This window comes from Cnephaeus nilssonii, assembly GCF_951640355.1.
Source record: "Cnephaeus nilssonii genome assembly, chromosome: 10".
NCBI classification, from domain to species: domain Eukaryota; kingdom Metazoa; phylum Chordata; class Mammalia; order Chiroptera; family Vespertilionidae; genus Cnephaeus; species Cnephaeus nilssonii.
This window is the reverse complement of record NC_137081.1, coordinates 43,255,953-43,282,133: the sequence shown is the minus strand read 5'-3', so window position 1 is coordinate 43,282,133 and position 26,181 is coordinate 43,255,953. Positions and strand designations below refer to the sequence as shown.

The window sequence follows — 26,181 nt, the reverse complement described above, 5'->3', positions numbered from 1 at the left end:
CCAATACCATGATCTTCTAGACTGTCTTTGGCTTTTTTTATTTGAAATTAAAAAAAAAAAGAATAGAATGTGTGGTTATTAGAGAAAGTGTGTTTATGTATGTTTAAATTTATCGCTTGGAAGGAATTTATTTTCGATTTCAACATATATAATCACATTCAATTGAATTTAAGTTAATATTGTATTTAAATACATACATAACATTACACTACCCAGACATCTGGTATTGTCAAATAATAAAGACTCAGATTTTAATTACATGTCATTATATAGGCTTCACCTCTGATTGAATTGATTCATATACAGAAACATATATAAGTACACACAATTAGACTACATATACACGCACATATAATTAGACTCTATGTATGTATGTGTGTGTCTATTACATACAATATATATACTGAGAATGGACACATACCACTGTCATGTATTGCTATGTAAAGGCGATATAACATTGTGTCCAAGAATGTGAACTCCTGGACCAGACCATCTGGGGGTTGTTGAACACTGGGCTCTGCCACTAACACTGCCTACTGTGCTTCAGTTTTCTTCATTTCAGTAAGGGGATAAAAATAGTTTCTACTTCATAGACTACTGAAAGGATTAAATAAGTTACTATATGTTAGACAAAACAGTCCTTGGCACAAAGTAAACACTCAACAATGATTAGTTATGATTGTATGTATGTGACTGACAGTAACACCAAAACTTCTTTGGAGTACTATTTGATCAACAGAATGCATCTTGAGTTCATCACCCAAACAGACCCCGGTAATGCTATCACTGAAAAGGCACAGAGAAGATACATCTTTATTGTTTAAAAATCAAAACATCAACAAAGCCCTTCCTCATTAGTAATGACTGAAATTCTACTCATAGAAATGTATTCTTGTGCCTTTTCTTCCTGGTTGCAAAAATCCCTAAGAAAGACAGCACGTTAAAACAGTTTTAGATGCCCATATTTTACTGTGTGAGTTCCTTTTTCAAAAGTACTCCTGTGAATAACTTTTTATGGGTTAAAAAGATGATATGAAGGGAGGAATTCTGAGGTGGGAAAGGGAAGAAAAAGCACTGAAGCCAAATCTATCTGGCCCAGTGTACATGCATATCACCCAGATATTTGTAACTCGCCATCATCCTGAAGAAGCCAAAACATATATAAGAAGCCAAATCTATAACTCTTAGATGTGAAAATTCAGTTCACAGTTCTGTTTTGATCAGTAATTCTCAAAAGATCAGTTGTTTTTCTTTGTAAAAAAAAAAATGCTTTGGAAAGTACTGCCACCTATGGAAACTCAATTATGATACTTGAATGGTAGTCAAGAAGGACAAAGTAAAGCACTGATTTTAATTCAACGAACAAATATTGTAGTATCTGGTTATCACTGGTAATATTTACCTATTCAGTAACCAAGTATTAACATAAGCCAGTATTAAGAAAAGGAGTGACAATATTGCCACATTAGAATTTCAACCTTCATTTTTATGAGAAAAGCAAGTTTTAGACAAAAGACTTCTTATTTGCTACCTATGGTTAGTCTATCCTTAAGACTCGTTTTAAATAATTATGTTATTTATTTGGATACTGTATAACTGAATATAACATGAATTCAGGAAACACTTATCAAAAGAATCACTTAAAAACTGTACATATAAAGACTAATTCAGGCCCTTCTAAATTTAAAATTTTGGGGTAATTTAAACTGGAATCAGTTGAAATTTAAATTGTATAATCATGAACTGATTCACCAAAAATTAATAGCTAAATTATTAAGTGAGGAGATATATGATTAAAGTACTTAACATTTTTCAATCACCTTAGAACTTCAATGCTTACTTATTAGTGAATTTCTCAATACCTAGAGGCAATACATTTTTAATCAACTTCCAAGATCACAAGTTGGTAACTTGAAGTCAAAATCAGCTCACATGCGTTTGGTTTAAATTTATTTTTAACATTTAAAAATTAAGAGCTTTAACTCCAACAATAAAGCAAAAGAGAATTCCAGCTTCTCTTTAGAATCTTAGGTGAATGACCACAGTAAAGGAATGCTAACTATGAGCCTCTCCCTACAGACGGGCCATTCATGCTCTGCTTTCTCACAGTCCCCACTTGGCTCGCCTGCCCCATTTTTTGCATGTTAGATCCCTGGTTTAATTCAAGCAATACCTATCAATAAGCAATAAAATTGTATTTATTTAAAGGGAATCCTCAACTTAGACTTCTTTCTAATTCTATTTTCCCATTAGTTTGTATTTGTAAGGCTTTAAAATTACATTTTCATAAGCTTAACTAAACCACACTGGGAAGCGAAACAGAGGCAAAGGTAAAATAAGTTTCTTACAAAATCACAGTGAAAATGTTTCTTATATAATATCACTGCAAAAAGCCATCCAAATCCCATCGTGCTAGAGACAGAAAGTAAAACAAAAAAACAAAAAAACAACAACACCTTAACAAGTTGCAACTTCTGACATTAAGATTTAACTGTCCCCTTTGGTTTTACAAATGTAATACAGACTAGAAGTTAACAACCAGAACACTGAATAGTTTCTGTTTTGCATTTCCCTCCTAACATTGACTGACATAACTCATTTTTTTAAATTTTCAATCCATTTAGATTTTATTAACATTTTGAGAATTTTTTTAATTGCAAAAATTTAATTCACATCACAGAGAAAATGATGAATGAATGTATTATGGTTTGTCAGTGCTAAATAATGTCATAGAATTTATTGTCAATGATCAACTCTAACCAAGATATATATATGTCTGACTTATTTTTAAAATGGGCTTTTCCACTTGGTTTTAACACAGTTTAATCATAACATTTCCTTGACGTGTAATGAAGTTTTTTCATTTGATGGCCAGGAGATAAAGTCTAATTCAATTTCCTCCCTGTTTCTACTATTAAAATGATGGAGGGGGAAGCCCAGGCATTGAAGTCACTAAAAGAAACTGTAAAATTCAGTAGCAGTATTCTCACCCCCAAAAAGAGACATATGCCATTTTTAAAGACAAATGGTGGCTACGGTAGGACATATGAAGATAGAAAAAAATACACATTGCATATACTACATATAGTAATCAATATTCTTTAGGGGGAACAAAATCACCACCATGATTCAATAACAGTCTGAGGCTACATAAATGATCTTACATAAAAAAAAATGTGTAAGGCACAAGTCAGAGCAAGGAAACAAAGGTAAAATGAAAACCAAAAAATGCAGAAAATAATTTTAAATAGGCTTCTGCCAATGAGATTATGAGACAAAATCTTTAGGAGATTAAAGAACATTAGTCATTTTTATACATTCTACCAAAGGCAGAAACCAAAGGCACCAGCAGGGGTGCGGGAAAATGCATATATGGCAATATTTCAGAAATTGTTCATATTTTGCTTACTATAATTAGCCCAAAGTAACAACCTATTAAAATAAAACTCTCCATTGTTCTGGGAATATAAAACCAACAAGAAACTGAATTGCTGCTCCTTCAGTTAGCAAATTTCAGAAACATACCAATATCAATAGTTAGAATAACTCAACATCTACAAGATGGTAATAATCTATATTTAAAGGAAAGGTTTCTTAGGTTGCTTATCCAACTCTATAGACAACAAACAAAAGCTTACAGTACTGGTTTTTGCAATAGTGCATTCATGAATTTTTTAAAAACTTCATTGATTATATTTAACCTTATTTCTACTTTTTAAAAATATCTTTTAGTTGATGAAACAATATTTTCTAGGAAATAAGAAAGAGGAAATAAAAGACTAAGAACCTAGACTTGAAGAAATTTTTATTCTAATGCAAAGTTTAAAGAGCAATACAGAACTCAAATGCCTCTCTTTTATATTGGAGAAGACAATTACTAAAAAAAGAAAGACTGTTTTTCTTTTGCCACTTTTTATCCATTCTTTTTATCAAGATAGCTTCCTGATTTAATACATTAATAGAGTCCTTCATCCTATAAAGCATCAAGATCTGAGAATAAATAATTAAACAGCTTGAATTCTTAGCTAGGTTCTCCTTGCATGAGTTTATCAGCCACTGTCAACCAGCAGTCTCAGGTTCCGTGATATGGAATTCTATGCAGGCTCAGGAGGATGAGCTGCGTTCCACACGTGCAAACCATGTCCAGGCTGTAGAAACACTCCTGTTTCCCCACAATTACTTCTGCCATTCCAAAATCCTGCTGCGAATTAATTTTTCAATAAGAGGCACAAAATGGAATGACTTCCTATCTAATGATCCTAGTATTTTTATATTACGTATAAAGCACTATAATCCACCCAATTTAAGATTATTAGTATACTTACAGTAAGATTTCCAAACAGGAGGTCTATATTCATCTGTATCTGAAAAGAATAAACATCCACATTACCAAACATTTATATTGTAAATGAGATATTTTAATCATTAATTAATTTAATATATATTTGTTGAGGCCTATTTGTCCTACACATTCCGCTAGGCATATTCAAAGGTGGTGTTTTTAGCCTTGGTCCTCATTTTCTTGGAGTACTGTTTCAAAGATGTTCAAAGAAAGTCACTCAACTTATTTAACTACTTATCACAAAAATATCAAGATTAATTTTTACTGCTGGCACTTATTACTTACAGGTAGTCAGAAATGTACTTCCATATACCCTCCCCCCCCCATCACATTTGGGGGATTCCAGTATAACTGGTTTTCCTAACATCAGGAGAGAAGAGCAGTAGGTACAGATCTCAGTCCTCATACATCCTGAACAATCAAAGCCAGGAAATGAGAAACACTTCAATGGATGAGAATGTATCTAGGGAGCCACAAAGACCATAAGGTGAACATCTGCTCTTCAAGTCCATTTCCCCTCCCTCTGCTTGAGTACAGATGTAGGAGACAGTGTGAAGAGGCAGTAGAAAGAGATGCAAATACAAATACAAATATGTGGGCGAGATGGGGGAATCAGAGAAGGAGAGGGGCCAGTTTGGTCTGGCTTCAAATCAGTAAAGCATCACTGAGGCATAATACTGCCAGTCATACGTTCCACCTACAAGCCCATGTAGCAGCATTTTGGTGTGGGAAGGTGTGGCTCTGCTAGCATCTGACATGAACCCATTAAGAAATTTCATGCTAAAAAATCTGACCTTTAAGAAGGCAAGACAATTCCTAGAAGGTTTCTTGAGAAATCTGAATCTAGCATATGTAGCTAAAGTAAAAATGTTCATAGTCTCAAAACATTCAGCCCCCAACTCCCAATCTTTAAATGCAATCTGACACTTCAAGTATGATGTGCAATTATAAACCACACAAATACTTTGAGTCACTGGACTACAGCAAGACTACTAATACTGCGCATAAGAACACAAAAGGGAAAGTATAAGTCATGTAGAAGTTGCTTGGCACCCAGTAGAAGTGTTCAAATATGTATTCTTAAAGAACAAATAAAATATTACTTGAATAAATGAATAAGGAATAAAGTAATGCAGCAAATGCAGTTGACTCTTATTATTCACAGTAGTTATATTCTATAAAGTCACCTCAAGCATTGAATGACTAAATACTGAACCACTGCTCCTAGGAGAAACATAAGGTCAGGTTCCTGCATGCCTCTGGCCATATTTTCATCAACCAAACAACACTTTGTGAAATAACCAGAATGTGCCAGAAGACAAGGCAAAGTAATTTTGCTACATGATAATGCACCATCACATACTTCAAAACCAGTTAAAGACACGTTAAAAGATCTTGCCTGGGAAGTATTCACCCACCCGCTGTATTCACCAGACCTTGCTCCTTCAGATTACCACTTGTTCTGATCGATGGCACATGCACTTTCTGAGCAGCACTTCAAAAGATACAAAGAAGTGGAAAATTGGGTCTCTTGCCTCAAAACAAGAAAAGTTCTATTGGGATGGTATCCACAAATTACCTGAAAGATGGGGGAAATGTGTAGCTAGCGATGGACATTACTTTGAATAAAGCACTTTTGATGTTTCTCTTGAAATTATTGTGTTTTCTTTGATTACAAAATCCACATTATTAACTGGTACACCTAGTATTACTTCATATTCTGTGTGTTTCTGTTTAAAAATATATATTTAGTGCCCTAGCCGGTTTGGCTCAGTGAATAGAGCATTGGCCTGAGGACTGAAAGGTCTTAGGTTCAATTCCGGTCAGGGGCACATGCCCAGGTTGCGGGCTCAATCCCCAGTAGGGGGCGTGCAAGAGGCAGCCGATCAATGATTCTCTCTCATCACTGATGTATCTCTCTCTCTCCCTCTCCCTTCCTCTCTGAAATCAATTAAAATATATATATATATATATATATATACATATATATATATATATATATATATTTAGTATATACTGTTGATTAACACTGAACTCACATCCAACATTATAACTCATGCCTCAATGAGGTTTATCTAACACGTGTGTTTTTTCCATAAGATACATCACAGACAGCACTTTGACACTATGCTTGGGGACCATTTTGAACAGCAAAATCACCAATAAAAAACCCACAAAATGCAAAAAATGTGACACTAAATAGACTATGAAGAGGACACTTGTTTACAGTGTAAGAGTTAAAACAAAGAAGGCAGAGGGCCACCTTGTTTGACCTCAGCTGGGAATATGCAGATCATGCAACTCAAATATTTTGCCACTCTGATCATTGGCAAATGAACACAAAAATGTCACAGGTGTTTATCTAAGAATTACAAATAAAAGCTAGCAAATTTGCAAATATAGAAGTATGAATAATGAGGATTAACTACATATAAAAGAGCAATTATTTAAGAAAACTGCCAACTCAGGTGAACCTGCTTAGTAATGACCTAAAGTTAGAATGAAATATGGTTTTAATGCAGTGTGTGTGTGTATGTGTGTGTGCATGTGCATGTGTGCGTGTGTGTGTGTGTGTGTGTGTTTGGGGGGTTTAATTATATTGAGATTTGTCTTAAGTAAATATTAATAAACTCAATTATATATTTTAAATACTAAAAAATTGGATGTGAGCATTCAAGTCATTTTACGATTTCACTCATGACATGAACGCTATCCTAAACTGGTTCAGGGATTAACAGAACGCACATTCACTCCCTTGGCAATTGTTCATATTCCATGTGTGTCTCAGCTTCCTTTCCAGGGTCCAAACAGCATAAGCTGCAGTGACCAGGCACCTCCTAACCTGCCATGTAGAAGACACCATGCGTGGCCAGGAATGGGAAGGGCACTCGACCAGGCTGGGGCTGGAGTAAAGAATGTCACCTCATCCTAAGGAGTCTGGTTTTACCCTCAGCTCCTAAGAAGTAATTTTACTTGCCTGTGGGCCTCAGACTAGCCGAGAGCAACCAGGGGGGCTTTGGATCACATGGTATCAGTCTACTTGGGCAATCAACCATGAATACATAATAAAGCTCGAATAAAAACTCTGAACTCAAGACTTGGGAGAGCTTCTTTGGTTTGAAATACTTCATGTGTACAATTCTATAATACATCAGCTGTATAATTGCATTGTGTGTTCACCACCCCAAGTTAAGTCTCCTTCCATCACCATTTCTCTCCCCTTTACCTTCTCCTACCTCCACCTACAGCCCTTTCCCTCTCATAATCACCATACTATTGTTTGTCTATGAGGATTTTTTTTTGCTTAATCCCTTCATAGTTTTCACCCTGAAACCTATGTAAATTAATCAATTTCACCCCAATAAATTCAATTTTAAAAAGATAAAATACTCCATGAGTATTGTCACACATCCGTGTGGTCAGAATATGCACCTGACTTCATGGAGAGAGAACAAGGGAGGCTTCGAGTTTTGTACTTCTGGACCCTGCCTTACATGCTTCTTCCTTTGGCTGGTCTCAGTCTCCATCCTTTCCCTGTAATAAATCATGACTGTCAGTGTAATAGTGTTTAGTGAATTCTGTGAGTTCTTTTAGCAAATTATCAAAAATGAGGCTGCTTTGGGGGAAACCCCTCCAATTTGCAGTTGCTGTTAAAAGTGAGGGAAGTCTTGGGACTGGCTCTCTAACTCTGTAGTTGGCCCTAACTCTTTGCAAACTCTGTGCAAACCCTATACCTATGAGCACTGAGGGCCTCCTGCAGATTGCTTTGACTTTGGTGAAGGTGAGTGAGAAAGACATAGTCCTGTCTCTGGGGAATTATGTATCTAGTCCTAGACAGGGTTTTCTTAGAGGAACACCAACCTTTCTTTATAAAATGTAACAGAAATATCTAAAATGGGAACAGCAGTAACACAGATTCGTTGTGAGGATTAAATTATGTATCATATATATTTTTCTTACATATCTATGCAGGTTTTTCGAAAATTATACAATGAATATATTACATTTGTACTAAGGAGAAAACACTATTAAACAAAAGGTGTACATCAAGCATGTCAAACTCACGGCCTACGAGCCACATGCCTCATTTATTTGGCCCATGTTAGCCTTTGAGTTTGACATGCTTGTTGTATATTAACTATGTATAAGAAGAGAAAAACATGAAAAAAAAAAATCTCATTTAACAAACCCCACAGGAAGTTATAATTATTCTGACTAGCTCTTAAAGTAAATAGACTACAATAGAAATCATATTTCCAGCCTTAGACATCAACTACAACTTTGTGGCAAATGTGCACATCATAAAGTACCATCTTCTTCTAAAGCAAGTATGTAAAACTCGCGGCCCATGGGCCGCATGCCTCATTTATTTGGCCCATGTTAGCCTTTGAGTTTGACATGCTTGTTCTAAAGTCTTTGAATTCTCTCTTCATTTACTTCTTCTCCCTGTTCTAAATGAATCTGCTGAATGGCAAGCATTCATTATGGAAAAGAGAACAATTTCTTAAAATTTCTTTCACTTTTGGTTAAATTGCTAGAATTGTGAGTCAAAGGAATCTTACTTTAACCTATTTTGTTTTTATAAAAAATGATTCCAATTTTTCTTGCTTTTATAAACCCAAAGATACAGATTTTAAACAAGATTTGGTATTAAAGTTTTTGCCTATAATTTCCTTTTGTGCTGCTCTTATGTCTAAATATTAATATTTTAGGACATTTATTTTTCCTTTAAATATTAAAAATCTCAAGATATTTATCTATACCTTTGGGTAATAATTTTAAAAACATTAATAAAACATATCTAGGATAATATCTTTGCTAGTATCTATATAAATAAAAGCCAAGTGACTGAAACAACTGGAATGACCGGTCACTATGACATACACTGTGGCCGGCCAACCAGCCCGATGGGGGCGGGGCCAGCCAGTCAACCTCCTGCAGCCCCTCCCCCTGGCCAGTCCAGCCTCCCATTGGCCCCCCCACCCTGATCAGGGTGGGGCCGGCCAGCCAACATCTCATGGCCCCTCCCTCCAGCCAACCCTGGCCCCTATTGGCCCCCACCCTGATCAGAGGTGGGGCCACCAACCTCCTGTGTCCCCTCCCCCCAGCTGGCCGTCCGCAATCAGCCCCTATCTGGGCAGGCCAGCCAGACCCCACCTGTGCATGAATTCGTGCACCAGGCCTCTAGTATGATATAATTTATAATATTAAGGCTATTTGGGAGGTACTCAAAGTGTTCAATTATTAACTGACAAGATTAAATGTATGTATAAATACCCTAATGCTCCGAATTTTTAAATTAACTTAAAACATTTTATGACTGCTCTCTCCAGTTAGAACCTGTTTACAACCAGCTTATCTATGGATGTCACTGAAAATGACTGACCTTTGAAAACAAAAGAAGTTCCTTGTTTTCATAGTTTTGTGTATCATTATATGGTTATGTCTTATAAATTTTTTGGTTTAGAACAATATTCTGGTAAAGTTTAAAGCTGCTTAACTTTACATTTAAAAAATAAATAGTTCATTCTAGAAAAGACTAGACTCTTAAATTTAAGCTTTGTTTTAGGCTAAAACCAAAAAGGCTTTTATAACTTTTTAACACTATGGTGAATTTTCTCAAAAAGGCCTAGGTTATATTTTAAATGTGGTTTAGACCCAGGAACACTAAAAAAGTATGTGATTAATGTTTTACAGCATGTTTGTTTCAGATCACCTCTGATTTGAAAATTAATCATTTTTATTTCAGTAAAAAGAATGGCACTTATTGACAGAAAGAGCATTTCTTCCTTCAAATGCAGACTTGCCTTCCAACCAACTGTCAAGAGCTTCCCTGTCCTGCTTTAATTAGAAAATGCAAAGCATTCATGATTAATCCCCACCTGTTGCTTTTCTGTTTCTGTACCAAATCTGGCATGCCAAAATAATGAGATGCTTGTGACCACAAAACTCTATTTTACTACAGAGTAATCCGTTAAAAGAACAAGGGCATAACATTCATAATAAATACCAAACAATTACTATTGTTAATATTTGAAAGAGTCACAAAGAGAACTGACTTTTTACTCTAAAAGAAATATATTTCTTGGAAAATTAAAATTCACAGCAAAAAAAAAAAATCAATTGCTCATAATAACATATACAATGCTAAAGTAAGGATGAAACAATTAAAAACAGCTTTGCTAGGTTTCTAGATACCTCATATCCTCACTAAACTTCTTTCCTAGAAAATGATCCAAAACGTGGAAAGTAAGCATTTCAACTAAAATAATTAAAATTCACTCTGCAAAGTCATGGCCAAATCAGGTCAGTAAAATTCACCCTTGGATGAAACAAAGTCATTTAAAATTGTTCCAAGTTGAAAACTGATGTGTCATGATACAATTCTGACAGAAATAAACTATTTTTAAAACCAAAGATAATTGTTTTTTATTCTTTGGAGAATAATGACCCAGAACTGTTAGTATATGGGAAAAACTTCTGAGACTGTGCAACGACAGTGCTCACATGTAACTCCTTCAAAGAGCTCCAAGAACAAATATTTTGCAAATGCAGTGCTCAACTATTCGCCACAGACCCATAGCTTGGGCCAAAAAAGCCTCCTAAATGTAATGTGAACCAAACTTGGAAACCTCTTCTTTTTAAAACTCAAGCTTGGCCTTTATTAAAGACCTAAGCAATGTTTCCTCTAACCAACTTGGCAGACCCAGCAAGCAGAATACACAAACAAAATCCTTCTGCTTATTCAAATCTTTTCACTGTACTCTTGGAAACAAAAAGCTATACACAGGAACTCAGTCATTCAACTCTATTCAAAGGTAAGGGTTGTCATTTTCCAATCTACTCTTTCTTTTCTTAAAAAAATATTTTTTAAATTTTCTTAATCATAGTTTACATTCAATATAATTTTGTATTAGCTTCAGGTGTACAGCATAGTGGTTAGACAATCATATACTTTACAAAATGTTCTGATATTTCCAGTACCCAACTGGCACCATACATATTTATAATATTATTGACTATATCCCCTGTGCTGTACTTTACATCCCCATGATAATTTTGTAGCTACCAATCTATCCTTCTCAATCCCTTCACCTTTTTCACCCAGTTACCCCAAGCACTTTCTCCCCTCTGGCAACCATCAGTCTGTTTTCTCTATCTAAGAGTCTGTTTCTATTTTGTTTGTTTTTATTGTTCTTTGACTCCACATATAAGTGAAATCATATGGTATTTCTCTTTCTCTGACTGCATTATCTCACTTAGGATAATATCCTTTAGGTCCATCCCTGTTGTTGTAAATGGTAAAATTTTATTCTTTTTATGACCATTTATTATTCATATATTTTTCTTCTTTTTCTTAAAGAAGACACTTTAACATTTCTTGTAATACTGGTTGATGGTGATGAACTCCTTTAGCTTGTTCTTGTCTAGAAAACTCTTTACCTGTCCTTCAATTCTAAGTGATAGCTTTGTTGGGTAGAGTAATCTTGGTTGTAGGTCCTTGCTTTTCATCACTTTGGATATTTCATGCCAATCCTTACGGGCCTGCAAAGTTTCTGTTGACAGTCTTATCCAATATACTATTTCTTCTTCTAGGCAAGTCATATCTGAGGTTTTTTCTTTAAAGGATTTGACAATTTCTGATAATATTTATCCTAATATGTTGGCATATTAACATAAAGTCCTCAGATAGATAACATGTGGTTAAGTGAGCCTAACAGATCTTCTAGAAGACATTTAGCTCCTGTCAAGCCTCTCAATAACATCTCATTTCCCAATGGCTCCCATTTGGATTTTGTTAAGTAAAAAAAAAAATCACCTTTAATAACATGGTGCATTTTCTGAGACCCTCTACCACAAAACACAGAACACACAAACACAAAAATGGCAGTTGATTTCTCTGCATCTCACATGTCTAAAATTAAACTGCAATAAATTAATTTTTTATGAAGCCCTTATACTTCATTCTTGAAAGAATATACCATGTAGTATATACACTTCATCACACACACACACAAAATAATATATCTGATGGACACTTTTTCCAAATCCAGCAATTCAGACTTTTAACCATCCAGAGCACTTGAAGTTACAGATATGAAATATGTAACCATATGGAACTTTTACTTTTTATAAATATGAGTTCTGGAAAATAATCAACTAAAACAATACTTTTATTGGGGATCTTCCTACTCAGTTACCTAAAAACTGTAACTCAGTTGTTAGCAATGCCCTCACCTCCTTCAGTAGACACAGTATAGATCATACCTCCTTGTTCTTTTCTTAAAGGAAAAGTTGCAAACAGTGTCTTTCTCCTTGTTATTATTCATCCTCTGGGATAAATTATTCCTAACCCATGAATTTCCCATACACCAACACAGTTTTGTAGCAGTGATTCACTTGGATCCTTGCCCTTGGCAAAGGAATCTATCACCCTATTCTCAGGCTTAGGAGTATGCAATAGAATATGTTTATTAGAATGCACATTATTTTTGATACAGATTCACAGAATAGTTGGGATTTCCCAATGATGAAAGTAGCTATACCATTTTGTCAGCAAGCATTAAAACAGCAACCTTTTAAAGCCTTGCCTTACATCAGTGTTTTCAAGCTTTATCGAAAGGACAGATGCCTAGAAAATAGGATATACTCTTAAATGAAACTCTCTGGGGGAAAGAGAGATAATGCTCCTTTTACTAAGATCATTGGCTCTGTGTATCTGTGGGCTCTGCATCTGTAGATTCAACCAATTGTGGATCTAGAATACCTTTTAAATGTTATTGCTGCTGGCATGTACTATGTAGTTAGGCCTAAGATAGTTGCTCTGCACTAAATATGTCCAGACTTTTTTCTTGTCATTATTCCCTAAACAATACAGTGTAACAACTATTTACATAGCATTTACATTGTATTACATTATATTCTAGAGATGATTTAAAGTATATGGGAGGATGTGCACCGGTTATATGCAAATCTTATGCCATTTTCAGAAGGAAATTGAGCATCCCCAGATTTTGGCATCTGTAGGGGCAGGGAGGATCCTGGAACCAATCCCCCGGGGAGAACTATACTTTGACAATCACAGCTAACTGAGATGGGAAAGATCACAACCTTCTTCATCTTATCATGATAATTTCCTAAAGCACTTCTTTTAAACTGGACTTTTCTGGGAAAACCAATCAATCACTTAAAAACAAAAGTGGATTCTGAAGAACACAGAGAAGTTTGCTTTAGATTACAAAATGTGGAGCCAAATGTGGAATAAGGCAGCTCACAGCTGTAGGAAAGAAAGCAGAGTCAGAGAAGTAATACTGTATCAACCACAAATGAGCACAGTTGGATAATTCTAAGCACATGCTAACTGTCCCAAGGTATAATAAAATGCTCAGCATGTTTTAATTAACTGTGCTTTGTCTGCACACATGACAGTATAGGCTGCCAAGATACAAAAACTCTCTGGAAATGAGAACTCGTGTTCCAAATTGATAGGTACCTATTTTCCTCCTTTGAAAGCAGAGCCCAGGGCACGAAAGAACTGGGGTTGTGGTCTCTCTCGCTGACAGTTGCATTCGACAAGGCCTAAAATGCACATGGTAAGGGACTTATCTGTCTGAAAGAAGTTCCGGCAGTCTGGGGACATGAGGAGCAGCTAACTGAAAGTATAACAGTAACAAAGGCCCACCTTTCCTTAATTTTAAAATCCAAATGCTTTACAAAGTGAAAGTACTTTTATAATTCATTTTGCAGCAAACTCTGGTCTGACCAAAACCTGAAAGTATTTTTAAATTCTTTATAACTCATTTGATGGCAGAAAGCTCACCAGAACGAATGTGAGAAATGTTTACAGTCTCACTTTACCCCACAGAGTGTAACTGTTCATTTGTTTCATTGCAGAAATATTAATGTGTGATTAGAGTGATGTCTCCGACTACTGGGGTGTTATAAAATATCCTCTACATCTGAGAAATATATTACCTTTCTAAAATCTGAAATATTCTGAATTGTAACACACATCTGTTACCCAGGGTTTTGGACAAGGAATTATAGACCTAATATGTTATTAATATTTATGGCTGATCATGTTCAAACATAAGTCAGAACATGACACTCTTCTGCTACATCCTCTCCAATGGCTCCCTGTGTCACTCAGAATAAAAGCCAAACTCTACAACTGCCTATAATATTGCTATTCAAAAGGGACCACAATATTGACATCAACTGGCAATTTGTTAGAAATGTAAATTGCAGGACCAAACTCCCATCTATGAATCTGCATTGTCACAAGATTCCTAGGTGATGTGTATGCACCTGGTTTTTCAGAAGTGCTGACCGGCAGGACCTTAGATGACCTGTCCTCACTCTGCGGAGTTCATCCCCTACTTCTCTCCCATTCACCATTCTTCTCCAGTCTCTTCCATCTCCTTGCCATTCATCAAATATATGAGAAACACTTCCACCTGGCTGTTCCCTTGGACTGGAATATTCTTTCCCAGGTATCTCTGTGATTGCTCCCTCACCTCCTTCAGTTCTTTACTCAAAAGTCCCTTTCTCCAAACTAGTGGTTACCAGATGAGTGGGGGGTTGGGGAGATGGGTGAAAAAGGTGAAGGGATTAAGAAGTACAAATTAGTAGTTATGAAATAGTCACAGGGATGTAAAGTACAGCATAGAGAATATAGTCAATAATCTATATACTGTATATAAAAGGCTAATATGCAAAGTGTCCCCTCGGGAGACAAGAAGGAGACTGGAAGTTCAATCGATTGCTATGACGTGCACTGACCACCAGGGAACGGCACGGAAAGAAGAAAGGCCCTGGCCAGCAGCCGGCAGCCAGGGAAGGGAGGCCCCGGCCAGCAACCGGAAGCCCCAATTGGCCCTGATTGCCAGCCAGGCCTAGGGACCCTACCCGTGCACGAATTTCATGCACCGGGCCTCTAGTATTGTAATAGCTATATGGTGCCAAGTGGATACTAGACTTATTGCAGGGGTCATTTCATATGTTACATACTAGTGTATGTCTAACCACTTCGCTGTACACCTAAAACGAATATAATATTGAATGTCAAATGTAATTAAAAATTTAAATTAAAAATCACCTTTTCGGTGAGGCCTTCCCTGACAATTCATATTCCCTGTTCTCATGAGTTGTTATTGTAGTTTTTTTTTTTCTTTAGCACTTGTCACTATCTAAAATACTAACATTTTACCAACTTAGGTTGTTAATTTTGTCTCTTCCCACTAGAATGTAAACTTCATGAGGGCAGGGATTTTGTTGTCTGCTTTTCACACTGCTACATCCTTAATGCCAAGAATGGCAACTGTGTGGCTTGTGTATCCTGAGACTCTTTCCAGGGATCCGCAAGTTCAGAACTATTTCCATGATTATTCTAAGGCAGTGGTCGGCAAACTCATTAGTCAACAGAGCCAAATACCAACAGTACAACGATTGAAATTTCTTTTGAGAGCCAAATTTTTTAAACTTAAACTTCTTCTAACGCCACTTCTTCAAAATAGACTCGCCCAGGCCGTGGTATTTTGTGGAAGAGCCACACTCAAGGGGCCAAAGAGCCGCATGTGGCTCGCGAGCCGCAGTTTGCCGACCACGGTTCTAAGGAGTCATTTGCCTTTTTCACTGTGTTGACGTTTGCACTGGTGGTGCAAAGCTGCGGTGGGGGAACCTGCGAGTGCTTCGGCACAGAGCAATGCAGTGGCACCAACTGTATTAGTGTCATCATATTCTTCACCACCACACACACAAGGTTTAAAGGGAAAACGCCACTTCACTTAGAATGTCTTTGATGAAGCTGTTTTAAAAGCATTCTTTTCATCAAATCTTGACCCTTGAATACATGCCTCTTTAATATTCAGTGTGACAAAATGGGAAGTGTGCATTAGGTGTACCTGCTGTATCCTGCAGTGTGATGTGAGGAAAAGTGTGAGACAGAGTTGTCAGTGGGACTAGCTGCAATTTTATAAACACCATTTCACTGCAAAGAATAACTGACAAACTATGACTATTCAGACTTCGGTATTTAGTAGATATTTTCTTGAAAATGAACAAAGTGTGATTGTCATGTCAATGAAAATAACTGATAGTAATTATTGCCAGTCATAAAATTCAAGTTTTCAAGTGAAAATTAGAATTTAGGGAAACTTGTACCCATCACCATGAGCTTGTTTGTTAATATACATAAGGACATTTCCAATGAGATTGACAGTGATAGTAAAGAATGTGTTTTGTTAATATGTTATATAATGAAATGCGTTAACATTTGGAAAATTTGCATAACTCAATAAATTAGTATTTTTGAAATGACAAATGCATGACAGTACAAAATCATGTATGGGTAAAAGATCCAGTCAAAGTTAAGATAGGCCAATGGATTTTAATGTAGTAGTACGAAATGTCCTCTGATATGGTTTCAGAATCTACGTAGCAACTGACCTGTGAGAAACCACTGCTTACCAAGTTTTAATATAGTATCAAAGAATATCCACAACTATTTGAAAAGATTACTAAAATACTTCCCTCTTTTCCAACTACATATCTGCATGCAGGCCAGATTTTCTTCATATACTCCAATCAGAGCAATATATAACAACAGATGATTGAAGATAGGTGTTTTCTTCTTTAAGCTAGGCATTAAAGAGTTTATAAAAATTCAAAAAAAAATGCCAATCTCCTCACTACTTTAAAAAGATACTTATTTTCATAAAATTTATTTATGCTAGCATGTAATGGGTTTATTATTATTTTTAAACCAATTGATAATTTTTAATTTCTTAATTTTATTTTTAAATACAGGAAACAGCAATACATGTAATCCACATAAACATATGCTCCTTAGGTTCCCAATGTCTAAGAGTGTAAATGGGTTCTGAGATTCAAAACTTTGAGAAACACCTGCCTAAAACAATAACTAGTAGACAGCAGTAAATTCTGTTGCACTGACCACTTACAATGTGCTGAACTCTTATTAAGTGCTTTCATAGTTACTAGAGGCCCGGTGCACAAAATCTGTGCAAGGGGGTGTGTCCCTCAGTCCAGCCTGCACCCTCTCCAATCTGGGACCCCTCGAGGGATGTCTGACTGCCCGTTTAGGCCTGATCCCGGTAGGAATGGGATCACAATCCAGGACTGCTGGCTCCCAACTGCTCGCCTGCCTGCCTTCCTGATTGCCCCTAACCGCTTCTGCCTGCCAGCCTGATCACCCCCTAACCACTCCCCTGCAAGCCTGATTGATGCCTAACTTCTCCCCTGCCAGCCTGTTTGCCCCTAACTGCCCTCCCCTGCAGGCCTGGTCACCCCTAACTGCCCTCCCCTGCAGGCCTGGTCCCCCTCAACTGCTCTCCCCTGCAGGCCTGGGTCCCCCCAACTGTCCTTCCCTGCAGGCCCAGTCGCCCCCAACTTCCCTCCTCTGCCAGCCTGGTCACCCCTAACTGCCCTCCCCTGCAGGCTTGATCGCCCCCAACTGCCCTCCCTTGCAGGCCTGGTCCCTCCCAACTGCCCTTCCCTGCTGGCCATCTTGTGGTGGCCATCTTGTGTCCACATGGGGGCAGCCATCTTGTGTGTTGGAGTGATGGTCAATTTGCATATTACTCTTTTATTAGATAGGATAGAGGCCTGGTGCACAGGTGGGGGCCAGCTGGTTTGCCCTGAAGGGTGTCCTGGATGAGGGTGGGGGTTCCCTTGGGGCGTGGGACGGCCTGGGCGAGGGGCCTGTGGTGGTTTGCAGGCCGGCCACGCACCCTGGCGACCCAAGCAGAGGCCCTGGTATCTGGGATTTATTTATCTTCCATAATTGAAACTTTGTAGCCTTGAGTGGAGGCCTGGGCTGACCAGGGTGTGTGGGAAGCTTGGCTTCCTCCTTGGCCGCAGCCATCTTGGTTGGGTTAATTTGCATACTTGCTCCTGATTAGCTGATGGGCGTGGCTTGTGGGTGTAGCAGAGTGATGGTTAATTTACATATTACTCTTTTATTAGATAGTATTTCATTTATGCCTCACAACACCCTTATAAAGCTGGTATTATTACCATCACCCCATTTTACAGATGAGAAAACTAGTACTTAAGAGAGATCAAGGCATGTGTTCAAAGTCACAGCAATAGTTGAGTGGAAATCAATTGACTCCAAATCTTATGCTCCTAACCACTACTGACATATAATAAAAGCATGTAGGTTAGAAACAAGGCAAAGAAGTGCAAAGCCAGATGACTACATTTAAAAATGTCAAAACAATAAGGAGCCAACACAGGGTGGACAAAAGTAGGTTTACAGTTGTGAGTATGTGAAACACACGAGTTTATTCTTATATTTATTCACTAATGTATTCTTTTCCATACAAACAACTGTTAACCTACTTTTGTCCAACCCCTTATAAAGCCAAATGAGTTGGGGATTGAAGAAAGACAATCTAAGGAGGTTCATGTGAGCAGAAGGAAGGCCAGGACAGAATGTAGATGTTTATTTCATAGACAAAGAATTCAAGTACAACTTCCATTAGACTGAAAAATGGGCAAAAATCCTGAGATATCTATTCAGCTTTAAGACCCAAGGATAGTAGAAACAAGCTGATATCCTTATGGTGAGGCTCATTTATGATGCTATTAAAATTGTTTTGCTACTGTTGGTTTCCCTGTAGCTCAAGCTTGAGTATAATCTTTAATGAAATGTTTAGGATATTCTCTGGTTCCCATGCCCAAAGGTCAAGGACAGTAATCCCTTCCCAACTTCAAGTTTTCCTAAGTTAAAATTCCTGCTAGAATATGCAAATATACTTCCTACCATCTTGACATTTTCCACTTACTCTAAACCATGAATCACTTAGGGATGATTACAAAGTGAGTGATCTGGGATCAGGAAGAAAAAAACGCAGGCCAAGTGGGCGGCAGAGCAGTAGTCACAGTTTCAGCAATGCAGTCTTCAGACAAACAATCGGAATTAGGGCAAAAAAAGGAAAGTGAAATCTTGGAACTGTCTCACTCTATTAGGAGGGCAGGCCACAAAGGCAGGCTCGTGTTTTCTTAGGTGTAATATGTTCAGTGTTGAGACTTTGAGAAATAACTCTATCAGAGAGAAGTTTTGAAAAATTCTGACACAGCTATGTGTTCAGAAGACAAGAAATAGAAAAATATAACCCTTCCCTATGCATAATATCTGCAGCAAGGAGAAAAAAAAAGAATTTATAAACATATTCTTGAAATCTTGGATGAAGATCCTGAATAGTTCCTGGTATACAAAGGATGATGATAGCTGTATTTTCTTTCTCTAGTCTTCTACCTTATATAATGTCAGTGAATATAAAAAGAAAATTATGAGAGCTTTCATAGCTTCATTAGTGGTACAGGATTTCCCTGGCGCTGCGTTTTGCCTTGGAACCCTTTCGTTCCTCACCCACAAATTCTTCTACATGAGGTCATCAGAGTAAGAGTCTAAGGTCAGAAAGAGAATGGTGGACAACGGCTATGCTCACTGGCATTACCAGAGCTGAGTGGGCTGCTGTCTAATCATCATGCCTCCTTCCTGCACAGCCTGTGCTTCAACATATGGTGTACGGAACTATAGTGACTCAACACTTTGCTAGATCATAAAACAGAAAACATGTACATGAAACACAGTTATTCATGTTTTAAATCGCACAGAGCACTGTGGTTTTCTCGCACGACAGCAAGGATCAACTTAGGCTGCTCAAGGCCCAGTCACAAAACACAATTTTTTTAGGAAGGACAGAAACCTGGAACAGAGGATGACAATATATCCATCGGGGTCAGAAAAACTAATGACTGAAACAATGTTCTGGGATATTTCTATGAACACATCAAACAAGCCAAATAACAAAGAGACCTGAGTGGTCACCCCTGGGTACTCAGGAAGAAGAGGAATTACACACTGGGGCCAGGCTGGTGTGTTTCAGTGCTGACTAGGAGGACTTGCCTCACTTTGTGCTACTCGCTTTGCTGTGCAGGGTAGTGGCCACAAGTGTGGGCTCTGTAGGTTTGGAAATCTGACTCTACTAAAACTTACTAATTGTTGAGTCTGACCTTGGGAAGTCAATTGGACAAATGGATTAGCTGTTGTTATTAGCAAAAAAAAAAAAAAAAAGTCTTTTTTTTTTTTTAACTTGATTCTTGAGGTACCTGATAGTCAGGAAATTCCTATGGAAAGAAATGTAAATATCACTAGTAAGATTTTCATAGACAGTATTCAGAACCAGTAAGATGCCATAGCCTAAGCCATTACAGAATAACATTCCTTTTTGTCAATCTGCAATGAGCATTTCCTAAGCTACGGAGCATTTTCTTTTATTTAGTTTTAATCCTCACCCCAGGATATTTTTTTCCAATGATTCCTAGAGAGAGTGGGAGGGAGGGAGGAGAGGGAGAGTGAAAGATAAACATCGAGATGAGAGAGACACATTGATTGGTTGCCTCCCGCACATGCCCCTACTGGGGCCTTGGAAACTGTAACTGAGGTAGGACACAAACCCACGACCCTCGGTGGGCAGGGCCATGCTCTAACCACTGAGAAAAACTGGCCAGGGCTACTGAGCATTTTCTATTGCGTGAATAGCAAATAGTTTGATAAAAAATGTATGGCTCAGTGGTTGAGTGTCGACCTATGAACTAGGAAGTCACGGTTCAATTCCCAGTCAGGGCACATCCCTGGGGTTGTGGGCTTGATCCCCAGTGTGGGACATGTAGGAGGCAGCTGATCAATGATTCCCTCTCATCATTGATGTTTCTATCTTGCTCTCCCTCTCCCTTTCTTTCTGAAATCAATAAAAATATATTTTTTTAAAAGTGTTATTTGATGTTGTCCAATTTGATTCTAGCCAACATTAATCTGTTATGATTTCAGTACCCATGCACATGACAATTATATATATGGCAATATACATATGTGTGTGTGTGTGTATATGACATATATATATAAAAGCCTAAGTGACTGTCCAACTGTTTGACCCTTCAAATATTCAACCCTTCAACCATTCAACCCTTCGACCATTCAACCGGTAGCTATGATGCGCACTGACCACCAGGGGGCAGATGCTCAACGCACAGGCATGGGAACATGGAACTCAGAGGGAAGTGGGGAGGGGAATGGTGGAAAGAGATTAACCAAAGATCTTATATGCATACTAGAGGCCCGGTGCACGGATTTGTGCATCAGCGGGGTCCCTCGGCCTGGCCTGCAGGGATCGGGCCGAAACTGGCAGTCCAACATCCCCTGAGGGGTTGTGGATTGTGAGAGTGTGCAGGCCGAGGGACCCCACTGGTGCACAAATATGTGCACCAGGCCTCTAATTACAAAATAGAATAATTACAACAATATACTGTAATAAAAGTAAAATAAGGGTTACTTGAACACAGCACTGTGATAGAGTGACAGTTGATCTGATAACTCAGACAGCTACTAAAAGACTAATGGGGGAGGGGGAGAGTATACAGTGTGGATATTCTGGACAAAGACAGGATCCATGTCCCAGGTGGGAGGGAGGGAGACAATAAGAGATTTCCTTACGCCACTCAGACCAATGCACAATTTGAAACTTGGGAATTGCTTATTTCTGAAACTTTTCATTTAATGTTTTTGGACCTCAGTTGACCATAGATAAAAAAAAAACTTTACAGAATTGTCTAAAGTGCCCTTATTTAATAGATATCACTTATTTTTTCCCCAATTCAACTTCAGGACTCAGAAAGTTGTGCAAATGCCCAAAATACTTAACACATGAAATGGTGTCATCCAATAGGTTTACCAAAATGAAAAGGTAGATAATGTTTGTTTTTAAATATTTAGGGAGTCTTCTTTTGTTTACCTCCAGACTTGATGCTGCTTTCTAATAAGAACATTATTTGTTATTCAAAAACCACTGAGTAATTTATGTCATGCAGCTGTGAACAAGCATTGTGTTGAAAATACTATCTGCATGCTTTACTGTACTAACATTGTTAGAATGCCCTCAAGGATGCTGAAAACCACAGATTGGAAAACAAAAGGTCATTCATTAGAAAATTAAGAAAGACTTATCTGATTCAAACCAACATCAAGCACACAGAAATGACAGCAATGTCCATGTAACTTTATCAGTCTATAAGAGAATTATTTATTTGTAATAAGGTATTTTAAATTCTTATATCATAATAAAAATAAATGAATTTTTACAGTTCAAATTTTTACAATTTGATAATTAGATCAAATTCAGTTTTCTCATAAACTTAAATAACTGGTATACTTTTGACTAATGCAAATATGCTAGTAGCAAATGTTTTCCCAGCAACAAAGAAATGCTCAAAAATAAAGGTAAAGTAATATGATTTAATAGAACTGGATTCAACTAAAGCAAGCACGTCAAACTCGCATCCGGTGGGCCGCATGCCTCGTTTATTTGGCTCGTGTTAGCCTTTGAGTTTGACATGTTTGCTCTACTGTAAAAAAGCATTTCATCACCACTACTAAAGAGGTGGGAGAGAGGGGAAAAAGTTGTTTTAAAAAAGCACAGGCAAAATTAAGCTACAGAGTTAGAAGACAGGATAGTGATAAAATTCGGGGAGACAGAAAAACATAAGAGATTAGAAGAGGTTCCAAAGAAGGCTATCTAGGATGCTAGTAATGTTCTATTTCTTGGTCTGACTAGTAGCGACACACAAAGGCGTGTTCATTTTTTAATAATTCATTAAGCTAATGACTTCTGTATTTTACTTATTTACTTATTTGTGTATTTTACTCAAATAAGCTATGCATCGTTGTTTTTTGTGTGTGTTTTTTTTTCTGTGTGTTACAATTTAAAAATGAAAAGAAAACCCCTTGGGGAATAAATAAATATGGCTCCTTACAGTTTCACTGTTCTTAGTATAATGTCAGTAGTTCTACTGATCAAGTGTAAGGAGGGCGTAATGTCTATCTCAAATAGTACTTGTTATGGGCCAAAAAATCTCAGGGAGGTCCCCCACACAAATTTAGCATGCCACAATTAGAGATAGAAGAAGAAATGAGTAAAATTTATCAATGCCTAGAATTAAGCTTTAGAACTCATGCAATCAGTCAACCAATTGAAAAGATAATTTCTTCCCTTGACATACATGCCTATATTTTCTAAAGATGTGAAGGAAAAGACCTACAAAGAACACTTCATTTTCAGAAGCTTTTCAGAATTTAATTCCGGGGCGGGGGGGGGGGGGGGGAGGGCCCTGAAAATTGGCCCACTTGAAACCATACTCTTCGTTTACCAATGGAAAAACAATCAGAGTACTTTAAAAATAAAATCCTAAGATCTCAGAGCAAAGATGCCAGTGGATGAATCAGCCCTGTGTGCTGGGTGTACATCCCCGCGTCTGCTGCCATGTTACATTTCCCTGACGGATGTTTCTCCAGAAAGGTCTTAGCTCAGAATCGAATTTAGCTTACATTCAATGTTTACATAAATTTAATGAAAATTATTGAGCTTTAAAGAGATTGTTTTATAAGCCTTTTTAAAGGAGATCCTGTGCAAAATGGTATGATGAAAATTATGGCAACATGAAACCGAACACTAAACCCTGGATATCGGAAAGGGCAAGCTAACAAGGGAATGGTTTCAATGTGCAACCTTCCCACAGGACACAGGCACTTAGCAGCCAGTCCACACTATAAAAGAAACCTTTGGTGATTCTGTCTCCATATATAATAGGTTATTTCTTCACAACCCTTCATAAAGAATGGTGAAAAAAACGACTGCTTTCACAACCATCTAAAATACTGGGTTATAAGCTTCAATTTAGAAATTTCAAGTCTGACTTAGTTTTCAAGAGAAGGTTTCTTTTACTCTTTTTATTCATTATATGTCTTTGATTCTATTGCTTGACCACTTTTATGATGAGGCTGAGAAAAATCTGACCTATAGAATGCTATAGACCAAAACCTAATTTGCTCTAAATTTTACTGGATATACTTTCTGTTTCAGTCTTTTATGAATATAGCTCCTTTCCCTGAAATTATGAGCAGGATTTCACAAAACAATAAACAAATATAAAACTTCCCTTACCAATCTCAACATACTTTCCATATAATTCCCTTCACAAACAACAGTGTTAAGGTACAGAGTACGCATGTAAAACAGTACTAATTGAACACTAAATAGCCAGGGGTAAAAAGGAAGCCTAATGTATACTGTGTTATGACTAGGTAAGTTCCAGTTGCCCTTCATTACTGTTCCACTTATTAAATCACATTCATAATTAAAGATTATGTTTTTAAATAGAAAACATAACAATTATTTTAGGACAATTACTAATCACCGGGACCTCATAAATGTCAATATTTTAAGATGTACTGAAACTATGCATATAGACCACATGTTCATAAATCATATATATTCTTTTAAAGTAAGTGTTTGAAGGCAACTGGAATGAACGGAGGCAGTCCTTAGTATTAAACAAACCCCCGTTTTTTCAAAATAACCTTAAAATGTTCAATAAAGACTTAGCTCCTATACTAAAAATGAGCACTTTTCAAAATGTTAAACAGAACCTCATCAATTTTAAGGAGTCAAGCTTTCTGGAAATGTAAACTTTAATATTATTTTAAATACATAAATATTTAGATGTTTCTTCTCAAATTACCACATTTTCTTAAGCTAAGAGAAAAAGAGGAAATAGGTTAGCAAGCGCCATCTTGTGGATTCCTGAGAAAATGTTTTCACTTTATTCAGTGAAGTTTCAGAGCTAAACCATTATAAATACTCAATATGATATTCTCAATATTCAAAATGTTACTTTAATTTAAATCAAAGTATTCACCAAAGGTTAGTTTTCCAGGGGCCAAACACCAATAGCTGTAATGAAGTGCATTTGTGGATTTTAGGTACGATCCTTCTCCTAAAGCACTGGAAATATTTACAGCCAAACCATCACATTTGATTGTTATGACATTCTCAGGAGCTAAGCTGGAGAGATATATACCAAAGGAATTAAAAAAGCATCTACTCAGTGGAGAAGAAGTTAGAATGATTATCCTAACTTTGTAGTGTAGTACTCATAGAACATTGCCTTGTAAAATAGAGGCCTTTTCTTGTTTATAAAAACTAAATTAAAAAATTCATCAAGGACTCTAAAATTCAGTGGAACTAGTAAGTACATACATCCATAGATGTGTGTGTGTGTGTGTGTGTGTGTGTGTGTGTGTGTGTGCGCGCGCGCGCGCACACACCTCTTATAAGGAAAAGTTTTGAGTTACTGGTTAAGGTACATAGCATATAAATATGAAAAACCAATAACAAATAAAAGACTAAAAGGAAAGAAAATGCCCCCAGAGTCATGTTTTTAAGGTTCTCTTTGGACTTCAGAAATAGCATGATTTTATTTTTCTTATAATATTAAAGAAGAGATATTAATATTCTAAATGTACACAGTGGCCTGGAATTGCGTCACCTTCCAGCCAAAAGATGTATTTTCTTTGGCCCACACAGTGCTTTTTAAGGCCCCAAATAATTACCAACATTTAAAATTAGGAAATTCCTCAACATTCCCTATTGTCTATGTTTCTTATCTGCTCATTGTAGGCATCCAAGTTTCGGCCGTCGGTTTATATTTTTTTCTTTCTAACTACCCTGATTTTTTCTTCAGGGTTATTTCTCCTGGAACCTTTTTTTTTTTTTTGCAGGGGGGCATTACTGCAACCAAGCTCATGTCTTCCAATGTCAGGGAGCAATGCTAATTGCTCAAGGATACTTCCCCAATCCTCTACTTACGGGTGCTTAGTCCCAATTCTGCTACTGGTTTATGATGCAGCAACGCCTACTGAAGTTTACAGAATATTCATCTTTTAAAATCTATGTTCTGAGATGCAGAACTTTGAG

The 26,181-nt window shown here is 37.1% G+C and overlaps 1 protein-coding gene across 1 annotated transcript in view; it reads right to left on the bottom strand.

The window, feature by feature from the left end:
• CHN1 (chimerin 1) overlaps positions 1 to 26,181 on the bottom strand; it is a 162,978-nt gene that overhangs the window by 120,240 nt on the left and 16,557 nt on the right. The window contains exon 3 of the mRNA XM_079782394.1: positions 4,326 to 4,364. Within this exon, the coding sequence (XP_079638520.1) occupies positions 4,326 to 4,364 (39 nt within the window). The remainder of the gene's footprint in view (positions 1 to 4,325; positions 4,365 to 26,181) is intronic.